Genomic DNA, 26,757 nt, shown 5'->3' with positions numbered 1-26,757 from the left:
TTTTCAGGGGAGGCTCCGATAAGAGGGCAATGGCCACTCTGTTCTTATTTCTTGTACGCAATTAGGGAAACACGTCCACTAGCCTGGGGCATCCGCGTACACAGGAAACCACACGGTCATCCATTTGACCCAGCCCAGGGGCTGAGAGATTCACCTCCGTGCTGGTCCGGCTGCTGCCCCGTGCAGGGCCCCTTGAATGGACACAGGATCCATTTACATTTTTACACCTGAATCTGCAGTTTTCATGAATGGGGTTCATGGATGGGAAAGAAAAAACAACACAGCTCCCCAACTAAACAGAAAGGAGTCGGCCAAACACAGAACTAAAGTGAGAAAAGGTGTGAGAAATGGTAAGGAACAAAAACTCCATTTTCAGAAAATGTGTTTTCTGATATTTATTCCCCTTTAATGCTGAATACAAAATCTGAGATTTCACCAATGCCCTTAGAGACAAACACATACAAATTGAAATCAAAAAACAGTAACTATGCAGATCCAAGTGGACCCCAACATGTAAGAAAGGCTGTCAAATGAAAAGTATTTCTAGAAAAAGGCAAAACTCCATAGTAAAATCAAACAAACAGAACAGAACAGAAAGAGGCTTTGGTACCTTTCAATAACAGAAGCCGAGAATAAGTTTAGTTCATTATTAAATTCACATAATATAAAAACTAGCTATGTAGGAGTGTTGAATTAAAACCTATAAAACAGAAAATAATCTACAATATATTAGAGTCTGAGTGGGAAAAAACTCTTCCTTTTCCCCGCTTGACTTTAACAAAACACCAGAATTTGGAAAAACAAGTATTTTCTGGCCTCCACGCCCAGCCAAATGGCCCTATGTGTTTACCTTTCAAATGGCATAACTTGATTTTTAGCAGCACGTTTGCTTTTCCTAAACAAACCTACTACAGGAAATTAAAAAGTTATGTCTTAAAATGCCCTTGAAATTACATCTACGCTGCAATCCCCATCTGTTTATTTCCTAGGTTTTTAAGACCGGGATCATCAAAGTCTACAGGCTGCTAGTTAGAGGAGGGAGCAAGGAAACCGCTAGTACGTATTTGGAATTCAGCTAGTAAATGAGTCCACGTCAGAACACAGTCTTCTGAGAGCACAGTGAGGTCCCAAAGGGTAACACCTCAGTGCCCCAAGAGGTCTGTGTGCTGTGGGAAAGGCCCCACGCTGTGCTTCTAGGTCATTATAAGAACAGTGCCACCTGAGGCCGGGCTCTTGGGTTTCTTTGCTCAACACCAAAACACCCCCAAATTAGGGAGGGGTCGTGGTGTAGAACTGTGATAGTAGCTTAGCACCACCATTCACCTAGTCTGTTTAATACAATCAGCATTCTAGGTTTACCATGGTTAACTCAAAAGTTAAGAGCCAAACAACTCTGGGAACTTTCTTTATCTAGCAAGCGTGGTATGCATCCTAAAATCCCAAAATTTAACTTGCAAAGCCTCAACCTCACTGAGTTGGTTCTTAGAACTCACTGGCAGGAGAAGACTAAATGCAAGCTGGGTCATTACAACACGAAACATTGTAAACCGCTGTATCTTAAAAAGACATTCTAAACCTTAACAAAAGACTCACATGCTCAAACATAATATCCAGTTGGAAAAACAAAAAATCCCGGATAGTTCCTGGGATTCATCAAATGGAATCTGACCTGGATCTTGTTTAATGTCAACTAACCAGTAATACCTACACATAGACAACAGCTTTCCTTGGAGAGAAAATTACGGATCACACATCTGTCTGAGTGAAGCAGAACTGTCATGCTTTTCTTCTAGCTGCAGTTGTGGATTTTAGCTTCAGTTCTTGAGAACTACTTTGACCAAGACATGGGGCAGGGTGAGGGCACAGGTGACAGGGCTTTCATTCTTCGGCTCTTTCCATTTCTATTAAATCCTCTGCTCAGAGTCATAAGGAAAGGCCCAGCATCAGGATGCTGGGAACAGAAGAGTATTTTAAGCAACACTCTGAGAGTCTCTTGTTCAAGGCTGTTCTTATGTTTGGCAACTTCAAACACTCCAAATGTAAGCACCCATGTTATAGAAACATGGGTGCAGAAAGGCAGCCTTCGCCCGAATGAAGTAGACATGTTGTGTGTTTGCCAAGGACAATGCAGAGTTATCCTCTGGACAGCCCCTTTGTCACATATGTCACTCTGAAAACTCACTTGTGCTCATACATGCAATGAAACCATCAATCTACACGACTCTGGAGAATCCAAGTTGTACATTGGACAGAAATGTCAGTGAAGTAGGGAAACAATGAAAAGTAACATAGGAAAACAAATTCTACAGCAATATTGGGATCTTTTAATATGCCTCATCATGGGTTCACAAAATATATCTAACCAAGATCTTCCTTTCTCAAAAAAATATAATCCCTTCACAAAATAGAATAAGCAGCTATTAGTTTGGGGAGCTGCATTCAAAAATATATGTGCACTCACATATAAAGAAATTGCTAGACTTGAAAATGCCTTAAGATACTAGTCAGATAATTTTCCTATAAATTTACTATCTAATTAATGCACCTCTTAAAATATATCTTTCCGGTAGTCTTAATGTGTTTAGGTAAAATTTTCCCCTTATAAGAGATAGAGAAGCATATGTATTTTTCCAAAATAGTGATTGCTTTCATCCCTGTAACTTGGTTCTCATCACAAAATGTTGCAACAATAATTTTTAGGATAATCTATAGGAGCTTGAGGCTTTATAAGGGAATGTTTCTTTCCATTACCAAAAGGAGTCTAGAATGCCTAACTTTTTCAAAGGTGTTACTACAAAGCACTGAATAGTAACTTTAGGGATTGTGCAGCAAAAATCTCCAGTGCCCTATGTCAACAGCACTGCTTTTCAAAATTTCTGATCCAAAGATTCGAACAGCCTGGCAGACTAACTTAAAGGATATAGTCCAGGCAGCTTAAAGAGAAGTGACTGCATGCAATACTGGCATCTACTATAATCTAGGACAGATCTAACATTTTCCCTCTGATGGTGCCATCCGCTTATCTTTCCATCATTAAGGGAGCACACCTGTAACAGGTGAGAGTAGTTTCATATGAGGCAACTGCAGGCAAATCTAAAAACGAGAAAAAATCCACCACAGTTCTGATTTGGTTTAAAGCAATCATGCAATCCCCATTATACCCACATCTTCCAAAAACACCTTTTCCGTGGCAAGCAAAGATACTGATGATGCACGTGGCTTTTGTCACAGTGATGCATTAGGTAAGCAGGTGTGTGTTGAGTACCAGGGGTGCTCCAAAATGCATCTCCATCATCTTCCATTTCTTCTAAGATTCTGCCTATATATTTAAAAAAAAACAAACAAACAAAAAAAAAAAACTACTTTTTGCATTGAATTGATAACAAAATTCACCTTTGGCAGTGGTTTTTTTTTTTTTTTTTTAAATACCAGGAACAGAGATGCTGGGAATGACAGTAAATCATCCCCATGTAATTGATAAGAGCGAACCTTGGATTTCAGACTTAGTGCCTGGAGTTCAAACACACCCACCTGACCTGCCAAATACAGAATTGGAAAGAACATTGCATGTTTCCAACAACCTGCTGAGACTCCTCTAAAAAGTACAGTTCTACCAGTGCCTGGGTTGGGGGGTGGGAATTAGTTCAGGGGGTCTGTAGAGTTGCGGGTTAATGGTAACACAAGGCTACACCTGTTAGTTAAGTCACCACCCCAGTTCTTCAAGTTGACACCTGGCCAGAGGACACCCTGCTCTACCTCTAGCTGCTCAGGGCCTGGTGTTTACCAACTGTTACATATTGAAGATCATCACTGAACTGCAGGGATCTAAAAGCAAAATCTTCTAATTCAAACCTTGTTCATTAGGTAACAAACGTGGATGTTTTCTATGTGAAAATCACCAGTGACGACTCCTTTTCTCAGGGATAGGAGGGATCATGGTGGACTAGCCACTGCCAGGACCAGCCAGTCGTAGGGGACAGGGTTCTTCTACCCCTACCTGGGCCTTCCACACCTTCCAACTTCTCAAGGGAAGTAGGCAACCTGTATTTTAAATATTAGCAACCTATTTACATTTTGTTAAAAATTCTGTGCAAGACAAATAACATATCTAATTGTGGTCTATATGCCACCATTTGGTGACCTCTGACCTTCCCCTACCCTGTCTACTTTTGAGAGCAGCCTAGAGGCTCACTGCACTTGTGCCTGCTGGGCTATGAAATGTTCCTTTCTTACTGTGTAAGAGTGAGGGCAGACTCTAAACGCATCTTCATATGTTTCCTGGTAGGCTTTCTAGCAGTTTTTTGTGTCTACTGCAAAGGAAGTAGGAAAGGAGATGAAAAATAAGCTCTCTCTGCATCTTTTAGTACAGTAAATCTGTGAACACTCTGTCAAGGCCTTAGACTGTAGATTGTATAATGAATTATTACCAAAGTGAAAAATAAATGAATGGAAAGAGGGGAAATGCTGAATTTTTTTAATGTTATCATTTCTCCTTCAGGTCTCACCCTAAGTTCTTTCCACACCTGTAACATCCACTTAGTCTTAGGAGCTCCTCCCTGTATATCCCTTCTAGCTGTTTGCGTTCTCAGGCACGTAGCAGGGAGCTAGATTGGAAGTGGAGCAGCCCAGACTCGACCCAGTGCCCATTTGGGATGCTACTGCTGCAGGCAGTGGCTTAACCTGCTACACCACAGTGCCAGCCCCTGAATTGTTCTTAAATATATTTTCACTTCTCTCATACAAGGATGGAGTATGAGCTGCCATTAACCTTTAAGGCTGCAAATGGTACAGGACAGAAAACAGCAGATTGTGCACCATGGACTTCCGTCCCAGTGCCATGTGCTCCTGCCCAAGGGTGGCTGACTCAGGCACCTGACAACAGTGGGCTGAATGGGCACGGAAGCCACCTAGGGCTCACATTGCTTTTGGAATGGGCTACTGAAATCAAGTCAAGTTCAAGGGTACCAGGACCAACATTAATGTGATGACCACAAACTATGTGGGAATGTACACTTTACAGATTTTAATGGATTTTTTTGAGAATAAAAATGTCAGCCACCAAGTCTCAATGGAATCTATATCTCTGGGGGAAATAAGAACAAAGATGGCAAACACATGTCATTTTTAAAAAGTTTTTGCATAGACAATGAAGCCCACTGGGATTTATGTACCCACCAGATGACCCTTACTCCATTTTTTTCATTTCTTTGAAGATAAATCTGGGTTGTTGAATGTCTTTGGATGAAAAAATGTTATAAAAATACTCCAGTTTCCCAACAAGTATTCAAATGTCCCACTCTGCAAGAATAGCTCTAAGAACCTTTAAATATTGTATGTGTGGGTTTTGCCTCTGCTTAAACATGTGCATAAAAACCACCCACAACCATCTGTGGACTGACTGATGTACAAACAACCTCAGCTGTGCACTGCAGGGGCTGGTGTACAGTTTACATCATTCATGGCCTCTGTCTTTTCCCCGCAGGTATTCCAGAGATGGTACAAATCCTGGGTAGCCTAAAAAGACTTATTACAGATACCGAAGATCCCAGCAATGTACTTTCATTTCAATTGTGTTAAAAATAGCCACTTTAGAATCTGGTCTCCAACTGGAATATAGTCAAAACCTCAATTACCATGTATAGACAGATTGCAAAAGAATATGCAAAATGCCAATAAAGCCAGCTCTCAGTAATTTTTATTTTCTACTTCATATTTTTCGTATTGTCCCAATTTTTTAAGTGAGCCTCAGCTACTTTTATAACCAGAAAATAAAGGTTTTTTAAAAAGAGAAAATTTCAATATATTGCCCTACTTCATATATAAATGTTTTGAAGGGTTGAAATGTAAGGGAGGGTAGGGTGAGAGGTATCACTATGTTCCTAAATCTGTTTATATGAAATGCATGAAACTTGTATAACTTAAATAAAACTAAAAAAAGGAAGTGAATCCATGTGCTTAATAAAGTTGTGATCACATTCATCATTTCTAGAGATAAAACATGAGTAAAGCTTAGATCCTTAAGTTTTGCAAAAGCCATGTAACTTAATAAAATGGTCTTTAAAATATTTTGATTGGTTTAGGAATTGCAGCTTATTTTTCCAAGGTAGACCATCTGTTACTGTAGACCATCTCCTCTCTAATGTTAATAAATTAAACAGAAGACCTTTCAGACAAGGCTTTTAATCTGCTATTTCAAAAAATATAAAGTGTGGCCAACCTTCAGTGTCTGTGAAGGGCTGGTTCCTGGAACCCCAATGGGTACCAAAATCTGTGGATGCTCAGGTCCTTCAAATAAAATGGCACAAGGTTTGTATATAACCTGTGCAATCCTCCTGTACATTTTAGATCACTATAGATTACATAACACCTAAGATAACATATGCTCTGTATAAATAGTTGTTATACTATTGTTTAGGAACAATTGTTAGTTGAATTTATGAGGCTGAACCCACCAGAATAGAAGGCTGACTGTGATGTAAATTTGCAACTTTAAATAGAAAGTACCCACTGCTTTTTTTTTTAAATTCTCCTTGGAATAGTGGGGTATACATTAGCACTCTGATTTATGGCAACAATTGACAACTAGAAAGGAAAAAAATAATAGGCTTCTTTGTGTGTTTTAAAACTGGATTGTCTCAAACTAATGCATTTAGCAAAAACTGAAAATTTAGGTGACTACCTGCATTTCTCTAACACCTTCAATCTCAATCCCTAAAAGCAATTCAAGAAGGATGAATTCTAAAACAAGAACAAAAAAAAAGATTTACTTACCTTTGATGCCAACCGTGGTTTCAGGCCTAAGAATGAAAACACTGTGTTGCTTTCCTTTGATTCAAAAAAACTGTCATAATCCTAGGAAAAATGAGAGAGAAAAATAAAAGCAATAAACAAAAACAATTATCTTCATATTTGGTGCTTTTGACAAGGTCTGTAAATGAAAGAAAATGCACTCTCTCTGTGCAGGCGAGTAAAGAGCTACACACATCTGATGGATTTAATCAGTGAGAGCCTAAAAGCTGCTTTGAGTGTGATGAAAGCCCGGTATAAGATTAAAATGTAAAACACTTGACAACAGCAATGAAACAGGAATATACTCCTTTTTCCCCAAGTGCCAAACATTTATCCATGTGGAATGACTCCGACCTAGGATTTCAGTCTAAGTTGACAATAAGGAAGGCTGGTTTCCAATTCCAGTCTTGATATTCTGTTATCTAGGGCTTTAAAAAAAAATCCTTGGGTAAACAGAAAGTCGTAAAGGTCTCCATGTGTCAATGTGAGTGCTTCTATTCTGCTTTTGAAGTTTTTCACATTCTTTGAGACGGTGTCTTCAGAGAGAATAAAAAGATCAAATAAAAACGAGAGGAAACTATATTCTCTATAACACTTATCTTCGCCTCAGACACAGAACCATTTTTCTCTCCCTATTTTCACAAGAAAAGCCAGCAGGGAATTTTGGTCAATATGTTCATCAATTATTTCTTTTCAAAGGTTTGCCTATATCACACTCTATCGCTTCTAGGTTGATATAAAGCAGTCTTAACATGTGGTAATTTGACAACTTTTTCCTAAAGATAAATACTGTAAGCAGACAATTATCATGGTCATTTTTAGCGCTTGCTCTGTGCTTGGTGGACTGTGCCATTTAATTTCTACCATAGCCCACCAAATTGGATACCGACTCAGAGCACAGAGTTTGACAGCCAGTAAGTGGGAGAACTGGCAGTTGGGCCCTTGAAATTCATCCTTTTGTTATTCTCTGATGCTTCCTGCTCAAGAGGAAATCAGGTCCAGGGCAGCCCATAGGCCAGAGCCACAGAATTCCTAAGACTCATTATTAAGCCAAGTCAATGGCACCACAAGGACTTCTGAAAGCAGTCTAGAAATCCAAAGGAGCTAACAAGTTGTAGACTAGAGATTTGCTTCTCGCCAAGTACTCTGAGCAAGGAAGCAAAATGATCCAGTTTCTTCACGAAGATATCTAAATCACTGTGTGGAGAATGGTTCAGCGAGAGGGCGGGGCACCTGGCAATCCAGCTCAGAGCTGCAGGCAGCCTGGACGAGAGCGATAGCAGTGGAGAAAGAATGTGGGGGAGAGAGTGGGTCTCGGCTTTCTGATCTGAGGGAAAAGCAGACCCGAGGGAAGGCTGGAGCTGCGTTTCAACATGGTAAGTTTGAGAAACTGAATGGGACATCAACTGGGCAGCTGGGAGGTTTCCTGGTGCTTCTAGGATGTTACAGATGTCATGGAATTTATAAGAAACGTTGTAGGCTGGCGCCGCAGCTCAATAGGCTAATCCTCCACCTGCAGCGCCGACACACCGGGTTCTAGTCCTGGTCGGGGCGCTGGACTCTGTCCCAGTTGCCCCTCTTCCAGGCCAGCTCTCTGCTGTGGCCAGGGAGTGCAGTGGAGGATGGCCCTAGTGCTTGGGCCCTGCACCCCCGTGGGAGACCAGGAGAAGCACCTGGCTCCTGGCTTCGAATTAGCGCAGTGCGCCGGCTGCAGTGGCCATTGGAGGGTGAACCAACGGTAAAGGAAGACCTTTCTCCCTATCTCTCTCTCACTGTCCACTCTGCCTGTCAAAACAACAACAACAAAAAACAACAACAACAACAAAAAGAAAACTTGTAATCATAGAAGAGAAAATATGATCCTAACTATGTCATAGATGAAACAGTCTAGGTTTGATACATAATGAAGGCAAATGCACATGGACTGAAAATGTTGTTACACTTTTTATCACAAATCTATTTCCAAAGAGTTGAGTAATATTTCACTAATCCATGGTCAAAAAATAATGGTATTGAAACATATTCTCACTACCTGACAATTGGTTGTTATTTATAGTAAGATGAGGCAGAGGGCTAAACTAAAGCTAGATTTTATTCTATTCTTATGTATACCCACCACATGAAAATTATACACATTCTGCCTCTGCTCAGCCTAAATTCTACCACTAGGGAATCTCATTCTAATTAAAAATCACATGTCTAGCTCTGAACTCTTTTATGAGAGAGAGAGAAGAGACAGAGAGAGAGAGAGATATCTTCCATCTGCTGCTTCACTCCCCAAATGGCTGCAAGAGCCAGGGCCAGGAGAGGCTGCAGCCAGGAGCCAGAAGCTTCATCCGGTCTCCCATGTGGGTGCAGAAGCCCAAGGACTTGGGCCATCTTCCACTGCTTTCCCAGGCACATTAAAATGCAGGGAGCTGGACTAGAAGTAGAGCAGCCAGGACATAAACCAGCACCCATATGGGATGTTGGTGCTGCAGAAAGCATCTTACCCTGCTATGCCACAGTCTACTGACAGATTCTTAAACATAATGATCTAAACCACAATTCACGATCTTCCACCATGGGCCTCTCAGAAAACAGCACTGCCATTTAAAAGATTCTAAAATGTCAAAAACCAAGGACCCGCAGGACTCCTTTCTTCCCTCTGCCACGATTTTATGTATCTGTTAAGCCTCTCCCTGTGTCTGCATCTGTCTCCATCACCCTAATGCAGCACTTTTTGAATTATACCTATTTGTACTCATTCTCTCAAGTGAAGACAGACTGGTGTTTGAAATGCAAACTGGTACTGTCTTGATCCACTTAAGTCCTTTGCTTTGAGACTTCTCATTGCTTGTGCAACACAGACTAAAATCCTTCATGTGGTGCTCAAGGCTCTATATGGGCCAGCTGAGAAACTCCTCAAGTTTGAGGAGAAGGTAAGTCTTACTCTTCCATCGGTACCACCACTGTTAGGTTCACGGATTCCTTTCTGGGAAACTGAGTGGGCTGTGTGCTCAGCTAACTCTGGTTGCAATGCCCAGCAGCCTACTAAGTTAGACAACCTGGATCCACTCATTTACCCTCCTCTGACTTTCTTCTTGTCTGTATCAGAAACTACCAGAGACCCCTGAACTCCAGAATTCTAAGAAGTAATGGAGATTCCAGTGGAACTGCTGTTACATGGACCATCAGCGAATCCAGGTAAAACATCCAACGGAGGTATCCTGTGACTACAGATACCTATCCGAGAGTTTGCCTCTCTCCTCTTTAACTGAACAGGGAACGGAAGAGACATTAATAGACAAACACACTGAGGGTTAGAAATTTAGTCATCAAAATATTATCCCTGTTCTTGAGTTTCAAAAGTGTGCCACCTGTCTCTACTCGATTAGAAGTCTTGCTGTCAGTGGTCAATGCAGAAATAAAAAATGGGAGAAGAAATGCCTCATTCAATCTCTATAAATGTACTGATTCTATTTTCTAAAGAATGAAGTAGGGGCAGGTGTTTGTCTAACGGTTAAGAAGCCCATGTCTCATATCAGGTTGCTTGGGTTTGATGCCTGCTCCAGCTCCTAACTCCAGCTACCAGCAAATGCAAATACAGGTGATTTCTCAAATAACTGGGTCCCTGGTACTCAAAGGGAAGAACTGGACTGTGCCCGTGGCTACTGGCTTTGGCCTCCAGTTAGTCCACACCATCACAGACATTAAGGAGTAAACCAGCATATTGGAACTTTCTCTTTGCCTCTCAAATTAAAAAAAAAAAAAAATTCAAAGTGGTAACATAAAAACGTTGTGCATTCAAAACAGCAAAAGGCAAGTTGCAAAGAGACTTAATGTCTCTATTTCAAGTTTCAGTGTTTATATTAAAAACCTTACTTTCAAAATGATCACAATTCCCTAAATCACAAAACTAGAAATAAAGTGTGCAACTTTCATCTGTATAAAACACCTATACAAATACATTCATGTAGAAAAACTATGTAACATTATCAATAATCCATTAACCACAGTGAACTAACTTTTCTTATAAGTTTTAGATGTGTCAGATATTCAAAAATCTCAGAATGGAATTTCTTATATATGTAAAGGAAAATTTCTATCAGTATTTCTGTCATAAAAATAATCAGCATTATTTCCATTGTATAGGCCTTTAACTCAATACCTTACATACATATCATTATAGCCAGGGGGCTTCTTACCTGAATACTGAATTGGATCTAATCAACAATCGAGAAATTTTCACTTGAAGTAGTTATAATTACCTCCTGCCTAGTGATAAATGACTTACAGGAAATAATTCTTAAAAAGTTAATATTAGATAAATGCCTGACACATACCAGGTAACCAATAATATCTGTCAAGTGAGTAGGTAAGTTGTGTTTGCTAAGGACTGACATGCCATATTTTAGGCAATATTGTGCTAGCTTGAGTTAATCCTATTTCTACTCTATGATTTAATGGTTTTAAAAATTGTGTAGGGGGGCTGGCGCTGTGGCATAGCAGGTAAAGCTGCTGCCTGCTGTGCCAGCATTCCATATGGGCGACAGTTCAAGTTCCGGGTGTCCCACTTCCCATCCAGCTCTCTGCTATGTCCTGGGAAAGCAATGAAAGATGTCCCAAGTCCTTGGACCCTCGCACCTGCATGGGAGACCTGGAAGAAGCTCCTGGATCCTGGCTTCAGATCAGCCAACCCAGCTTCAGCTGTTGCAGACATTTGGGGAGTGAACCAGCAGATGTAACACCTTTCCTTCTCTGCCTTTGCCTCTCTGTAACTCTGCCTTTCAAATAAATGAATAAATCTTTAAAAAATATATTTAAAAATTGTGCAGGAGAAGGTGTTGTGGCACAGTAAGTCAAGTCACCACTTAGGATGCTCACATGCACAGAGTGCTGGAGATCCAGTCCTACTTCTGATTGCAATGCAGCTTTGTGCTAAGGCACCTGTGTGGCAGCAGATGATGCCTTGTGATGGCTCAAGTACTCCAGTTCCTGACACCCATGTGGGAAAACCAAGTGGAATTCCTGGCTCCTGGCTCTGGCCTGGCTTAGCCCTGGCTGTTGCACGGATTTGGGGAGTGAACCAGTGGGTGGAAGATCTCTCTCTCTCTCTCTGGCTCTCTGTGGTTGTGCCTTTCAAATACATAAAAATGAATAAGTAAACGGCTAAAAAAATGTGTAAAAAATTTACTTTCTGACATAAAAAGCTTTTAAGTGACCTAATCAATCCTAAAGCATGCAAGAGGTTAAACTAGTCTATTTGTCTTGTTTAGGGAAGGAGCAGAACTGACAATTTACAATCTGGACCTCTTGATAGTTAATCAGTCCTTTCAGAGTAAACTGTGTGACATAAAATAATTAAGAGTAATATTGTACTAGGAATTTAAAAATCACATCCTGTTAAGATTTAATTTTTTTCTATGATATCCTTTGATATTCTCCAATAAGAGACAAAAACTGCTTTCTCACCAAATTTGTTTCACTATCAGGCTAACGTATTTTAAAAAATGTATTAGGTTTCCTACATAGTTATTAAACTCACTTAAGGTTTCCAAAAAGGCATGCTGAATTCTTACGCAGGACAGGGCTTCCCAATGACAAGCCTTCCCAATGACCAGGCCGTCAACCACCTGCGGCTACGGGACACAACGACAGGTAACTGGCTTTGCAGAAGGAGATAAACCCACCGGCCACATTCAAGATAGAACTTCAGCTTCAGAGCTTGTGATTGTTCTACATTTAAGACCAAGGATGAAGAATTCATTTTGTTTCTAATGCCAATTGCTTACAAAAGGAAACATTTCTGAACTGTATAAATTCCTGAGCTCCCTTCCTCATTATGGGAACTTGTATCTATATGTTATGATTTTTTTTTTTTTACAGGCAGAGTGGACAGTGAGAGAGAGAGACAGAGAGAAAGGTCTTCCTTTGCCGTTGGTTCACCCTCCAATGGCCACCGCAGCCGGCGCACTGCGGCCGGCATACCACGCTGATCCGAAGGCAGGAGCCAGGTGCTTCTCCTGGTCTCCCATCGGGTGCAGGGCAATTTTATTAAGGATAAGCAAGCTAAACAGCTGGGTTTTCTTAAAGGGAAAGAAAAAAACAGGTCTTCCGTCATCTATATTTTGATTTATGTTCAAGTGAAAACCAATGTCAAAGACATTGAGAAACCAGTGTCAAAAGACATTCATAAGCTCATGGTAAAATCTCAACTGATAGAGTTAACAATAGTCTCATTCTTCCACCAAGTGTGCTTCAGGACACTGTCTGTGCACTTGGATTACACAGTTATGGATAAGCAAGCACTGGAAACAAAGACCTGAAAGTCCTTTGCCCTCTTAGTGTTCCCTGAGAGAACAGTCAGGAAAGCCCACAGCAGCCGCTCTGGAAAGCTGCGTTGCTTCCCGTGGTTCCGCTGATGACAGTTAAGTGACAGACCCATATATTTCCACATGCCAAGGGCACACGCAAACAACGGGTGCAGGGAACAAAAACAGGACGTGGTCAATAAGGGAATGGTGGCAGCCATCAGTTCTAAATGAGTCTAAGTAAGAAAAGAACATTTTTAAAAAATAAGACAACAGAAGTTGCTGCTGCTTTGCTTAAAATGAACGGAGGCTCCTTTTGCTGAGTTTCTTTCAAGCCTGAGGGTAGCCTCTGAGCAGAATCTCTTCATTTCAGGAAAAAGGATCGTCAATGCTATATTCTATTTCATGAAATCTTGATGCAGAAAAAATATATAGCTGACAATTCCAGTCCTGGTAAGAGATAAAATGTAGTTCTCTAACAGTTTCATTCAGCGATTTTTATGGCAAACCACCAAAAATATGAGCAAGCCCAAAGCTGAGGATTTCCAATGTCTAAATCCTGTGTAATACTTCTAACCATATCGGTTCAAGACGGGTGAGTAAGCAAATACACCTGCCTCTTCTCTAACCCAAGCACCAACTGAAATTGGAGGAGAACACAATTTTGTGTCAACCCTAGGATAGCGGATTGACAACAGAATCTTAGGAAATATCCAGAATGTATAAAGCAAATAGAACTGGGCCACTAGAGAAAACAGCAGGGGAAACCACAGCGCAGAACAAGAGAAGAGCAATTCTTCCCCAGGAAGCCCCATAGACAATGACCAAGAACGGTCTGGAGCAGGCAGCGAGGGTGCACCTCCAACTACGAAAGAAAGCACTTACGATGGCTAAGGAGGTATTTCTCCCGATGCCCAGGGCACCCAAGAAGTGCTCTGGGACACCTTCTGACTGCCCCCTGAGAACTGCTGGGGAGACTGCAGTGGCCTGAGAGAGGCGAGCAGAGACCGTGGTCACTCTGCATCCCACAGCACAGAAGGCAGAAATGGAAAGGTTTATCCTGGAAGACACATCCTACCCTTGCTGCCTGAGCAACACGCTGAGGGGTTCTAGCCACCTCTCTCTGCCACTCACCAGCTTACTCAGTCTGATTTAGCGGCCCCACTCCAACGGAGATGGATCTGTGCAAATTCAGGGAGAACACATGCTGGCCTCTGAGAGAGAGAGAGAGAGAGAGAGAGAGAAAAGAGAGAGAGAGGGAGGAACCAACATCCAGAACTGCTGCTAGAGGCTAGAGAACATGGTGATGAATTACAGAACACAAGCTTTATATATATATATATATATATATATATATATATTATTTATTTGACAGGTAGAGTTCTAGACAGTGAGAGAGACAGAGAGAAAGGTCTTCCTTCTGTTGGTTCATCCCCAAATGGTCACTACGGCCAGAACTATGCCGATCCGAAGCCAGGAACCAGGTGCTTCCTCCTGCTCTCCCATGCGGGTGCAGGGGCCCAAGCATCTGGGCCATCCTCCACTGCCCTCCCGGGCCACAGCAGAGAGCTGGACTAGAAGAGGAGCAACCAGGACTAGAACCCAGTGCCCATATGGGATGCTGGCGCCGCAGGCGGAAGATTAATCAAGTGAGCCACGGTGCCGGCTCCGAGAACACGAGCTTTTTATAATGCTTTCAGCTAATATCCTAGGGAAGATTAAAGAAGATGGTGCATTCACCATACAAGAATCGTCACTATTTTTTTTTTAAGATTTATTTATTTATTTGAAAGGCAAAGAGAGTTAGAGAGACAGAGAGAGAGAGAGAGAGAGGTCTTCCATCCACTGGTTCACTCCCCAGCTGGCTGTAATGGCAGGAGCTGGACCAATCCAAAGCCAGGAGCCAGGAGCTTCTTCCGGGTATCCCATGCGGTTGCAGGGGCCCAAGGACTTGGGCCTTCTTCTACTGCTTTCCCAGGCCATAGCAGAGAGCTGGATTGGAAATGGAGCAACTGGGACTCGAACTGGCACCCATATGGGATGCCGGCACTTCAGGCAGTGGCTTTACCTGCTACACCACAGCACCGGCCCCCAAGCCACTATTTTTAAAGGGGTATATCAACAACAAAGGGCTCCTGAAAATTAAATTTGACTGCAAAATTTAAAATTTGATAAACAGATTGAATAACAGAATGGCATAGGGCTAAAAATCAAGTTAGCTATTGAAGATAAAAGTTAAGAATGCTTTCAGAAGGCAGAGCATCAAGACTAAAAGATGAAAATTATTAGATAAATTAAGAGTACTGACAGTTGGAACATAAGGGCAAAATTTCATCCAAGAAAAAAATTCCTGCAGTTGAAAAAGGGAAACAATACAAGGCAGGAAACATCTCTTTAAAATCTAAGAAACAATAGAATTTCTTCCAAAGTAAAAAAGATAATAGTTTGCAAACTGAAAAGTCTCAACATGGGGCAGATGCTTGGCACAGCAGTTGGGATACAGCTTCTAACACCTGCATCCCATATCTGAGGGTCCATGTTCAAGGCTTGATTCCAACTTCCTGGAATGCACACCCTGGGAGACAGCTGTTGATGGTTCAGGTACTAGTAGGTCCTTGCCACCCACACAAGAGATATGGACTGAATTCTGAGAACCTGGCTTTGGCCTGGTCTAGCACTGGTTGTTACAGGCATTTGGGGAGTGAACCAGTGGATGGAAGATGTCTCTCCATTTCTCTCTCTCTCTCTCTCTCCCTTTCAAATAAAATGAAAAAAAAAATTTTTTTTTAAATTAAGTTCAAAAAGACTATACCAAAAGGAAAAGTCCTACCAGTTGTTCAGCAGGCTGAATTAAAAACTAAAAGCACACACTGATGAAATTCCAGAACCCCAAGTATACCCTAAAACTTTTCCAAGAGGGAAATAAAACGACTTTTAAGAACCTAATCCAGCAGTTATGAAGTCTTCCAATCAATACCATGAATATGGAGCAGGGCTTCCTAAGGGAACATGATTGCAAACCAAGAACTTTATGTACAATGAAATTATTCACTAAGAATGAAGGCTGGGGCCGGCGCCATGGCTCACGTGGTTAATCCTCCACCTGCAATGCCAGCATCCCATATGGGTGCCGGATTCTAGTCCCAGTTGCTCCTTTTCCAGTCCAGCTCTCTGCTGTGGCTGGGAGGGCAGTGGAGGATGGCCCAAGTGCTTGGGCCCCTGTACCCACATGGGAGACCAGGTAGAAGCACTTGGCTCCTGACTTCGGATAGGCATAGCTCCAGCCGTAGTGACCATTTTGGGGGTGAACCAACAGAAGGAAGACCTTTCTCTCTGTCTCTCTCCCTCACTAACACTGTCAAAAAAAAAAAAAAAAAAGAATGAAGGCTAAATAAAGATTAAAAAGTTAAAGCATTTAGAAAGTTTACCAGGTAGGCACATCATGTTAACAATTTGTTTTCAGATGGTAGCCCAAGCAAATAAAAACAAATGTTAAGAAAGAAAAGGTATGTCCCTCTGATCTTTGCCAGACAAGTGTTGAGTTGGAGTGAAAAAGAGGTTAAAATTATTAAGAGGGGATGGCGTCATGGCACAACAGGTTAAGCTGCTACTTCTGACAACAGCTCGTATCAGAGTGTTGGCTCAAGTCCTGTTACTGCACTTTTGATCCATCTTCCTGTTCATGTGCCTGGAAGGCAGCCTAAGATGGTCTAAGAACTTGGGCACTAGCCATTCATGTGGGAGACCCAGAAGAAGCTATTGACTCCTGGCTTCAGCCTGGCCCACACCTGCCTGTTGTGGCCATTTGGAGAGTGTACCAGTAGACAGAAGATCTCTCTTTGTCTCTGTTATCGCCTTCTCTCAGTTGCTGTGTCTCTCAAATAAATAAATCTTTTAAAATCTACTAAAAGACTCCCTTAGAGGTCTAGTGTTGGGGCTCAGTGGGTTAAGCCACCAGTTGTGACACTGGCATCCCATATGGGTGCCATTTGAGTTCCAGGTGCTCTACTTTCAATCCAGCTCCCTGCTAATGTGCCTGGGAAAGCAGTGAAAGACGGCCCAAGTCCTTGGGCCCTGTACCCACATGGGAGACCTTGAAGAAGCTCTTTGCTCCTAGCTTTGGCCTGGCCCAGCCCTACTGGCTGTTGAGGCCACTGAGGAGTGAACCAGTAGATGGAAGATCTCTCTTTGTTTCCCTCTCTAACACTGACTTTCAAATAAAAAATAAATCTTAAAAACAGAAAGTGAGAGACTCCCTTGGATACTGACATTGTGTCATTCTCCTTTAAGCCACAGGCATTTAGTAACAGAGGATTAAATGCCCTCCCCTAAGGCTGCTCACACTACCAAACAGTTGTGTAGGAAACAGTATTTATATGATTATAAAAATATATTTATATAATGGGTACAGTTACAGAAGAGAATGTGACAAATTATAACAATATTGTATCTGTGTTCATATAACAAAATGGGAGGCAGAATGAGAAAACCTTTGTCAAGTTTTCCTTCATCTTCCAAAGAAAACTATAAATACTGTCCAAGGTTTACAATCAAGGAATTCAGATATTAATATATGAAACACATAGTAACTGACAGAGCAGAACTTCATGGGAAAATGGAGGCCACAGATGCAGGGCACAGCAAAACCAACTTTCCCTCTGACCCCTACAAACGGGCTTTGTTGTCTGAACACTGAGAGTAACAAGGCCTCACTGTCTTAACAGCTCTGCTCTCTTCTCACCAACCTGAACTGTATACATTCAGAAAGAAAGAAGAATGTTCCCAGAAGGAAAAGCATCCGTTTGCATGTTGGTTGAGCTATCCTGCTAAATACACGATTGAGGTGGCCTCCAACGGCCTGGGTGAGGGAGGCTTTCAGCATTCATGGCACAGGCCATCATTTTCATGAAAGTCACATATCACGGATTCATGACTGCAGAACATGGAGGCAAACATCACAGTACGGTGAAAACGGGAGATTAAACATTTACAGACAGATGAGTAAAAACTGTGATTATCCAGAAGAGATAAAATGGCAAAGACCATCTAATTAAATTATTATGCTCTGGGCAAAGAGCTGATCAGAAATCAGAGACAAGGAAGAATTTGTGTCACTCCTTCCCTACTACTCTACTTTTCTTTCCTGGTAAAGGGGAGGAGGCCACAGCCATTTATTTACAGTAAAATGTCTGATGGAGAAGGCTCTCTTTGATTAGATGACCGATCTTTTAGACAGAAGGCCTTGGAACAGATTTTCAAATTCAGATAAAAAGCATCCTACAAAAATTCAGGCTGCAGGCTAGGTGAAACTTCTAATAGAGATGGTTTCCCAAGCAGATTTTGTTGTAAAAGTTTAAAAGGTTGACAAATTTGACTTTAACCTTTGTTAATAAAATGGGAGTGCAGCATAGTTTGGTCTAACAGACTTCAAAACATAATCACAAATGCTCAGAACCTTGACAAGACAAAACCCAACAGAAGGGGTTGGCACCTGTGTAGGAATTCACCCCTTTTTATAGCCAATGTTCACTAGAGATACTCCGCTTTTAGCATTCTATTGAGCACCTGATACTGAGATAAATTGGTCTCAGAGCATGCTGAGGGTACACATACAAAACTTGGAGACAATTGAAAGCAAAGACATCAAAGAAAAAAATTCTATGTGAGAAATGTCATAACAGCAGTAAAGGGAACAACAACCAAGAATCTGAATTAGAGAAAGTGTAATTATGCACAGCTGAATTGAGCTATTTTTAAAAAATTGTTTATTTTTATTTATTTGAAAGGTAGGTTGATGAGGAGATAGATCTTCCACCCACTGGTTTACTCCCAGTGTTTGCAATAGCCACGGCTGGGCCAACCCGAAGCCAGTGGCCAAGAATTCCATCCAAGTTTCTCACAAGTATGGCAGGGACTCAAGTACTTGAGCCATCACCTGTTGCCTCCCGAGTGCATTCTTTTTGTTTTCATTTCTGCTTAGTTTTAATTTTTTCCCTCAACCCTTAAAAATACAGACACCATTCTTCACTCACAGTCTGTTGTTTGGTTTACCTCCACCTGAGACAGTCCACTCACAGTTCCCTAGGCCTCTCGGGTTCTCTGGCAGTCACATTTGAAAACAAAAAGAATACAAAAGAGAACGATGTGGCCTTTAAGCCTAAAATATTTCTAGGTGGCCTAAGATGCCAATTTAGAGAACCAAAGTATATATTTTAAATCAGCCTTTGCAAATGTGAAATTCTCTTGTGCTGTTTGAGAACTCATGGATGAAACATTCTGCCCCATAGTACGTGTATCTGTGTTTGTTTTGCTATTAAAGATGTTATTTTTGCAGTGTGCTCAAAAATCTTCAAGTCAAATGGAGATTCTAGACAGCTGGGCAGCCTTCATTCTATGACTTTGGGTCAAAGAAACCCAACACTGATTGTGCCAACAACACATGTAGTAACCACCTCATGTTACTTGTCCTAAATTTGATTTCATCAAGTGACTTTCTTGACCATGGTCCCAAATTCTGAGATGACCAACAATAACCCCTCATCAAAATAGGGCTCTAAGGGCAGAAATAACAGTGAAATAGCCTAAAATTCAATTTAATGTACTCTTCAAAACAGCATGAAATGTTGTTTCAAGTGGCTAGAAACAAATTAAATAACCTGAAATAGGAAATGATTTTATTAATTATGATCCTCCACCTAAGGGAATGGTATCCAATCTCTAAAAACAGACTTACAATATCCTAGAAATTATTTTTGTTAAGAGAATAAAGCATGGCACAAACCGATATATATACAGCAAGATGTGATTTTACAAATGTGTAGTTTTTTTTTTTTTAAAGATTTACTTATTTATTTATTTGAAAGGCAGTGAGTTACAGACAGGAAGGGAGAGACAGAGAGACAGCAAGAAAGATCTTCCATCTGCTAGTTCCCTCCCCAAATGGCTGCAATGGCCAGGGCTGGGCCAGGCCTATGCCAGGAGCCAGGAACTATATCCAGGTCTCCCAAATGGGTGCAGGGGCCCAATCACTTAGATTATCTTCAGCTGCTTACCAGGCCTGATAGCAGGGAACTGGATTGGAAGCAGAGCAGCCAGGAATCCAATTGGGCCCATCTAGAATGCCAGTGTCTGTATAGCAGGCAGTGGCTTACCCAACTACTCCAGCTTTCCTGGCTACACTGCAATGCTGGCCTGTACATACTTTTAAGAAAAAATGGATCTCTTAAATGTTGCATCTTATTTAAAAGGCAAAACTGATTGTTCCCCTCTTCTTTCTCATTCTTATTTTTCAAATTATATAATAATAATGCTGGATAAACCAACCAATTCAGTACGAAAACCTTTAAATACCTCTTTCGAACAACCACTTCTGAACCCTTGATGGAAGATAGCATCTTATGGTATACACATGGCATACCACACAGCCTTAAAAGGAATAAAATCTTGTCACATGCTACAACATTGATGAACTTTGAAGATACTGCTGTAAGTTAAAGAAGGCGGTCGGTCACCAAAGGACCAAAGGACAAATACTGTACAAAGACTCCTATAAGGGATCTAAAGTAGTCAGACTCATAGAGGTACCAAGAAGAATGGTGGTTGCCAGGAGCTGGGGAAGGAGGTGGCACCTGGATTATTAGGCATGAGTGAATGGGGGGGGGGGGGGACACAAAACCCTCATTCAGGAGAGGGATCTGAGACTCTGCTCACTGCCAAGAACCATCCAACACCGTCTACTCTGCGGTTTAGCTTGTGGCTAAAGTGTTCAGATAAAACGGGAACTCAGCCAAACCAGAAAAGTCTAGTTTATGGCACACGTGTAGTGAGACCCAGTTTGACACTGAGTGACCCTGCTTCATTATACATTATTATAACATGAGTAGCATTCCAGCTTTGCCCCCACTCCCAACCAAACAGTGGCCTTTCCCCATGCATGCTGGGAAGCCACAAGTACAGAGAGCTCAAGGTGTGCAATGCCTAGATGTCAATGAAAAATACCAGTTGCGAGCATCACAGTCCCATCTCCAGTCAATGCCCCTTATGCCTTAGAGATAAAGTTCCAGGGCCAGCCCTCTAGTGCTGTGGTATAGTAGGTTAAGCTTCCACCTGCAGCACCAGCATCCCATATGGGCACTGGTTTGAGTCCCGGCTGCTCCTCTTCCAATCCAGCTCTCTGCTATGGCCTGGGAAAGCCATAGAAGATGGCCCAAGCCCTTGGGCCCCTGCACCCGCATGGAAGATCTGGAAGAAGCTCCTGGCTCCTGGCTTTGGACTGGTGGAGCTCGGGCCATTGCAGTCAATTGGGGAATGAACCAGCAGATGGAAGACCTCTCTCTCTCTGCCTCTGCTTCTCTCCCTATGTAACTCTGACTTTCAAATAAATAAATAAATCTTTTTTTTTTATTTGGCAGGTAGAGTTATAGACAGTGAGAGAGAGAGAGACAGAGAGAAAGGTTTTCCTTCCGTTGGTTCACCCCCAAAATGGCTGCTGCAGCCGGCGCGCTGCGCCAATCCGAAGCCAGGAGCCAGGTGCTTCCTCCTGGTCTCCCATGCGGGTACAGGGGCCCAAGCACTTGGGCCATCCTCCACTGCCCTCCCGGGCCACAGCAGAGAGCTGGACTAAAACAGGAGCAACCGGGACTAGAACCCAGCGCCCACATGGGATGCCGGCGCCGCAGGCAGAGGATTAACCAAGTGAGCCACAGCGCCAGCCCAAAATAAATAAATCTTTTTTTTTTAACTTTTATTTAATAAATATAAATTTCCAAAGTACAGCTTATGGATTACAATGGCTTCCCCCTCCCATAACTTCCCTCCCACTCACAACCCTTCCCTTTCCCGCTCCCTCTCCTCTTCCATTCACATCAAGATTCATTTTCAATTCTCTTTATATACAGAAGATCAGTTTAGTATACATTAAGTAAAGATTTCAACGATTTGCCTCCACATAGCAACACAAAGTGAAAAAATACTGTTGGAGTACTAGTTATAGCATTAAATAACAGTGTACAGCACATTAAAGACTGAGATCCTACATGATATTTTTTTAAAAATTGATTAATTTTGTATGCAATTTCCAATTTAACACCAGGTTTGTTTGTTTTTTTTTTCTCATTTTCAATTATCTTTATATACAGAAGATCGATTCAGTATATGCTAAGTAAAGATTTCATCAATTTGCACCCACACAGACACACAAAGTGTAAAAAATACTGTTTTAGTACTAGTTATAGCATCATTTCACATTGGACAACACATTAAGGACAGATCCCACATGAGACATAAGTACACAGTGACTCCTGTTGTTGATTTAACAATTTGACACTCTTGTTTATGGCGTCAGTAATCTCCCTAGGCTCTAGCCATGAGTTGCCAAGGCTATGGAAGCCTTTAGGGTTCGCCGACTTTGATCTTATTCCGATAGGGTCATAGTCAAAGTGGAAGTTCTCTCCTCCCTTCAGAGAAAAGTACCTCCTTCTTTGATGGCCTCGTTCTTTCCACTGGGATCTCATTCGCAGATTTCTTTCATTTAGGTCTTTTTTTTTTTTTTTTTTTTTTTCCCCAGAGTGTCTTGGCTTTCCATGCCTAAAATACTCTCATGGGCTCTTCAGCCAGATCCAAATGCCTTAAGGGCTGATTCTGAGGCCAAAGTGCTATTTAGGACATCTGCCATTCTATGAGTCTGCTGTGTATCCCGCTTCCCATGTTGGATCATTTTTTCCCTTTATGATTCTATCAGTTAGTATTAGCAGACACTAGTCTTGTTTGTGTGATCCCTTTGACTCTTAGACCTATCAGAGTGATCAATTGTGAACTGAAATTGATCACTTGGACTAATAAGATGGCATTGGTACATGCCATCTTGATGGGATTGTATTGGAATCCCCTGGCACGATTCTAACTCCACCATTTGGGGCAAGTCCGGTAAATAAATAAATAAATCTTAAAAAAAAAAAAAAAAAGAGGGAGAGAGATAAAGGTAAAGTTCCAAACCAGAGAAAAAGAGCGCCATGTTTCATCTCAACTGGCCTATTCCTCCCTTGGAACATACTTTAATAAACTTTGCTTTACTGTCCTTGCTTTCATCTCTCTGAACTGTGATTCATTACTCTGTCAGTGAAAAAGAATCGAGGCGAGCTGGCTGCTGCCAGTAACAGAGGCAGGGGCAATTATTCTTCACAATGTGAAGAGTTTTCAGTGTTGCAAACTAAAAAGGTTCTAGGAATCTGTTTTACAATAAGGTGAACACATCTGATACCACCACTCAATTATACACTTAAAATGGTTAAGACAATTTTACTCGTGTGTGTGCAGTGTTTTTTACCAGAGTAAAAATGCTTTTAATAAAAAATAAAATGGCAAAAATAGAGGCAGGCATTTGATCTAGCAGTTAAAGATGCCTGTGTCCCGTATTAGAGTGCTGGAACTCGAGTTCAATACCCAGTTTCCACCCATGATTTCAACTTCCTGCCAGTGCAGATCCTGGGAGGCAGCAGGTGGTGGCTCAAGTGCTTGGGTCCCAGCTTAACCTGGCCAAGTCCCAGACACTGCAGGCACTGGATAAGTGAGCCAAAGGATGGGAGCGCTGTCTCTCTCTCTCTCTCTCTCTCTCTCTCTCTCTTGTGAATACCTAATAAATAAATAAAAAATAAAATGTTTATTCTGAAAAAGATCTTTTAACAAAAAGAAAATATATAAAGAAGCAGCCATCTGTTTGCTGAATATGGAGGAAAAAAGGCATGAAAGGAAAATAGATATTTTCCTTTAAAGTAGATAATAACGTTTTCATTTCTGATGCATTCTATGCAGGTCAATTCCACAGAGAGAGAACAAAAGTTGAAAATCTGTATGGTGGGGGGCAGGGCGCCGGCGTCGTGGTGCAATAGGTTAATCCTCGGCCTGCGGCGCCGGCATCCCATATGGGCGCCGGTTCTAGTCCCGGCTGCCCCTCTTCTCATCCAGCTCTCTGCTGTGGCCTGGGAAAGCAGCAGAAGATGGCCCAAGTGCTTGGGCCCCTGCACCCGCATGGGAGATCCGAAAGAAGCTCCTGGCTTCGGATCGGAGCAGCTCCAGCCGTTGTAGCCATTTGGGAAGTGAACAAACGGAGGGAAGACCTTTCTCTCTGTCTCTCCCTCTCACTGTAATTCTACCTCTAAAATGAATAAATAAAATCTTTTAAAAAAAAAAAAGAAAAAGAAAACCTGTACAGGAGGCTGGCAGCAGCATTCTGGCATAATGGGTTAAGCTGCTGCCAGTGATGCCGGCATCCCATATAGAGTCCTGGCTGCTCCACCTCTGATCCAGCTCTCTGCTAATGGCCTGGGAAAGCAGCAGGAGATAGTCCAAGTGCTTGGGTCCCAGCCACCCACAAGGGAGACCCAGATGAAGCTCCTGGCTCCCAGCTTCAGTCTCGCACAACCCTGGCCATTGCGCCATTTAAGGAGTGAACCACCAGATAGAAGATTCTCTCTCTCTTATCCCCCCAACTCTGCCTTTCAAATAAATAATAAATAAATCTAAAAAAAAAAAAAAAAAAAAAAAAAAAAACCCTGTACATAAGTACCTGAGCTTCCTAAAATCCAAACCAGACATTAAAACGGATTTAAAAAGCATACAAGGTGGCATATTGACTTTTAGAACCCTATCAGTCACCTTCCCAGAGAAGACTCTCCCTTATGACACACTGGGGAATCAACAAAAATAGCCAGGTTTGGCCGGCTTGGATTTTTAACTGAAAAGGACTGTGGAAGATTAAGAGGAAAGGAGTTTATAGTGCACAGAGGGAGAGCAACGGAATCCACATTAAAGCTAAAGAACCAGTTCTGAACAAAGAAATTTCAAAGTGTGGGTAGCCAGGAACACACCCAGGCCACACCCTGGGATGGGATGCATAAGGCCAGCAGCCATACCTGTGCCTGGCCCCACTGCTGCTGCTACAAACTCCAAGAAAGACCCATGTTTCTGCTTCACCTCCCCAGTGTTAAATTCTGGAGTGGCAAGAACAGATTGGTCATGCCAAGAAGCTTCAGTTCAGCGCGAAATCCTCTCGGTGGGCAGGACAGTCAAGTGCAAAATGGAGAGAAGGCAAATGTCCACACTGGTGACCTACCAAGGAACCTAGCAACTGCTTACTCTGTCTTACACGCCTAGCTCATCCCTTTCAAATAAAGTAATAAATTTCTTGCTAATTCTAAGAAATAAAAGAATGTGCAAGCTTTCTTGATCCTATTACCTGAAAAATGCTGAGTATCTAAAGGTTAACTAACCAGGTGAGACCACTCAAACCGTCACCGGGTGAAGCAAGGTGCACCGGGCAGGGGCACGGATAAGGCCTATGGTCTAATGCTTTTGTCAAAGTCACGTTTCTTTGACCTTGCTAACAGAACAGATTACGGTAGCAGTGGGTATACCAGCATCTGCTGTCAGCCCCACCATGGGACTAACACTGCTCACTTAGCTTCTAATGTACCTAGGAAGACAGCAGAGGGTGGCTCCAGCACTTGGGTTCCCACCATCTATGTGGAAGATGAAGTGGGAACTTCTGGCTCTTGACTTATGTCTGGCTCAGCTCTGGCTGTTGCTAGCATTGCAGGAGTGAACCACTGGATGGAAGATCTCTCTGTATCTCTTCTCTCTGACTTCTAAGTAGATAAAAATAAACATTTTTTTAAAATACAATGAAAGAATTAAGATGTAAATTAAACCTCTCAGAAAAGAAAGCCAAAGAAGTAAACAATAGGAAAAAAATATAAGAACACAATATCCAAATTAACAGACACGCAAGACAGAAAATAGGGGAAAAATAAGGAGAAAAATGTTCAAAGACAATATAAGAACATTTTTAGTCCTTCAATCATACACTTTCTTAGATTATAAGGACACACTGAGTACTCAGAACAATGAATGTAAAATAACACACTATGTAATTCATCAAAAAAAATCAGAATACACATACGAATAAGATATCTTAAAAATTAGCAAAGAAGAGGGGCTGCCGCTTTGGTGTAGTAGGTTAAGCTTCCACCTGCAGCACTGGCATCCCAGATGGGCACTGGTTCTTGTCCCAGGTGCTCCCCTTCTGATCCAGCTCCCTGCTAATGGCCTGGGAAAGTAGTGGAAGATGGTCCAAGTGCTTGGGCCCCTGCATTCAATTGGGAGATCCGGAGAAGCTCCTGGCTCCTGGCTTTGGATCGACCCAACTCCAGCTGGTGTGGCCATCTGGGGAGTGAACCAGCGGATGGAAGACCTCTCTTTATCTCTCCCTCTCTTTCTCTGTAACTCTACATCTCACATACATAGTAAATAAATAAATCTTTTCTAAAAAATTAGCACAGTCAATAAGATCTGTGGCTGTGACCTGGGCATCCTTTGACTGCAGGGCAGGTCCATTTCCAGTGATCCAACTCTTGGCAGAGCTGCCAGGGCTCTTCACAAGCTGACTTCTGCTGAATCCCAGGCTTAACACATTGAAAGCCACTGCAGTGGACTGGCCTGTTGGGTCTCCTTGAGGGCAGATCACTGTACAGATCAGCCATTAATAGGCCTACCACTCATTGCTTCTGATGCCTAGCTTTCTTTTCCTCCTGGTTTGTGTTAAAGCAGACCAGAGGATTCAAGTCAAGGGAGTGCCCAAGTCCCATCTCTAATCTTCAGTGGCCTGAACTACAAGTCTATA

General features: G+C 42.0%; 1 protein-coding gene across 1 annotated transcript in view; it reads right to left on the bottom strand.

Annotated features, from left to right (window-relative positions):
• Window positions 1-380: 380 nt before the first annotated feature.
• Window positions 381-26,757, bottom strand: part of SH3BGRL2 (SH3 domain binding glutamate rich protein like 2) — a 92,085-nt gene continuing 65,708 nt past the window's right edge. Inside the window, exons 5-6 of the mRNA XM_062187227.1 lie at window positions 6,772-6,852; window positions 381-3,319 (exon numbers count right to left, since the gene is read on the bottom strand). Of these exons, the coding sequence (XP_062043211.1) occupies window positions 3,308-3,319; window positions 6,772-6,852 (93 nt within the window). The 3' untranslated portion in view covers window positions 381-3,307. The remainder of the gene's footprint in view (window positions 3,320-6,771; window positions 6,853-26,757) is intronic.

This window comes from Lepus europaeus, chromosome 3 (assembly GCF_033115175.1).
Source record: "Lepus europaeus isolate LE1 chromosome 3, mLepTim1.pri, whole genome shotgun sequence".
NCBI lineage: Eukaryota > Metazoa > Chordata > Mammalia > Lagomorpha > Leporidae > Lepus > Lepus europaeus.
This window is presented reverse-complemented; position numbering and strand designations above follow the sequence as displayed.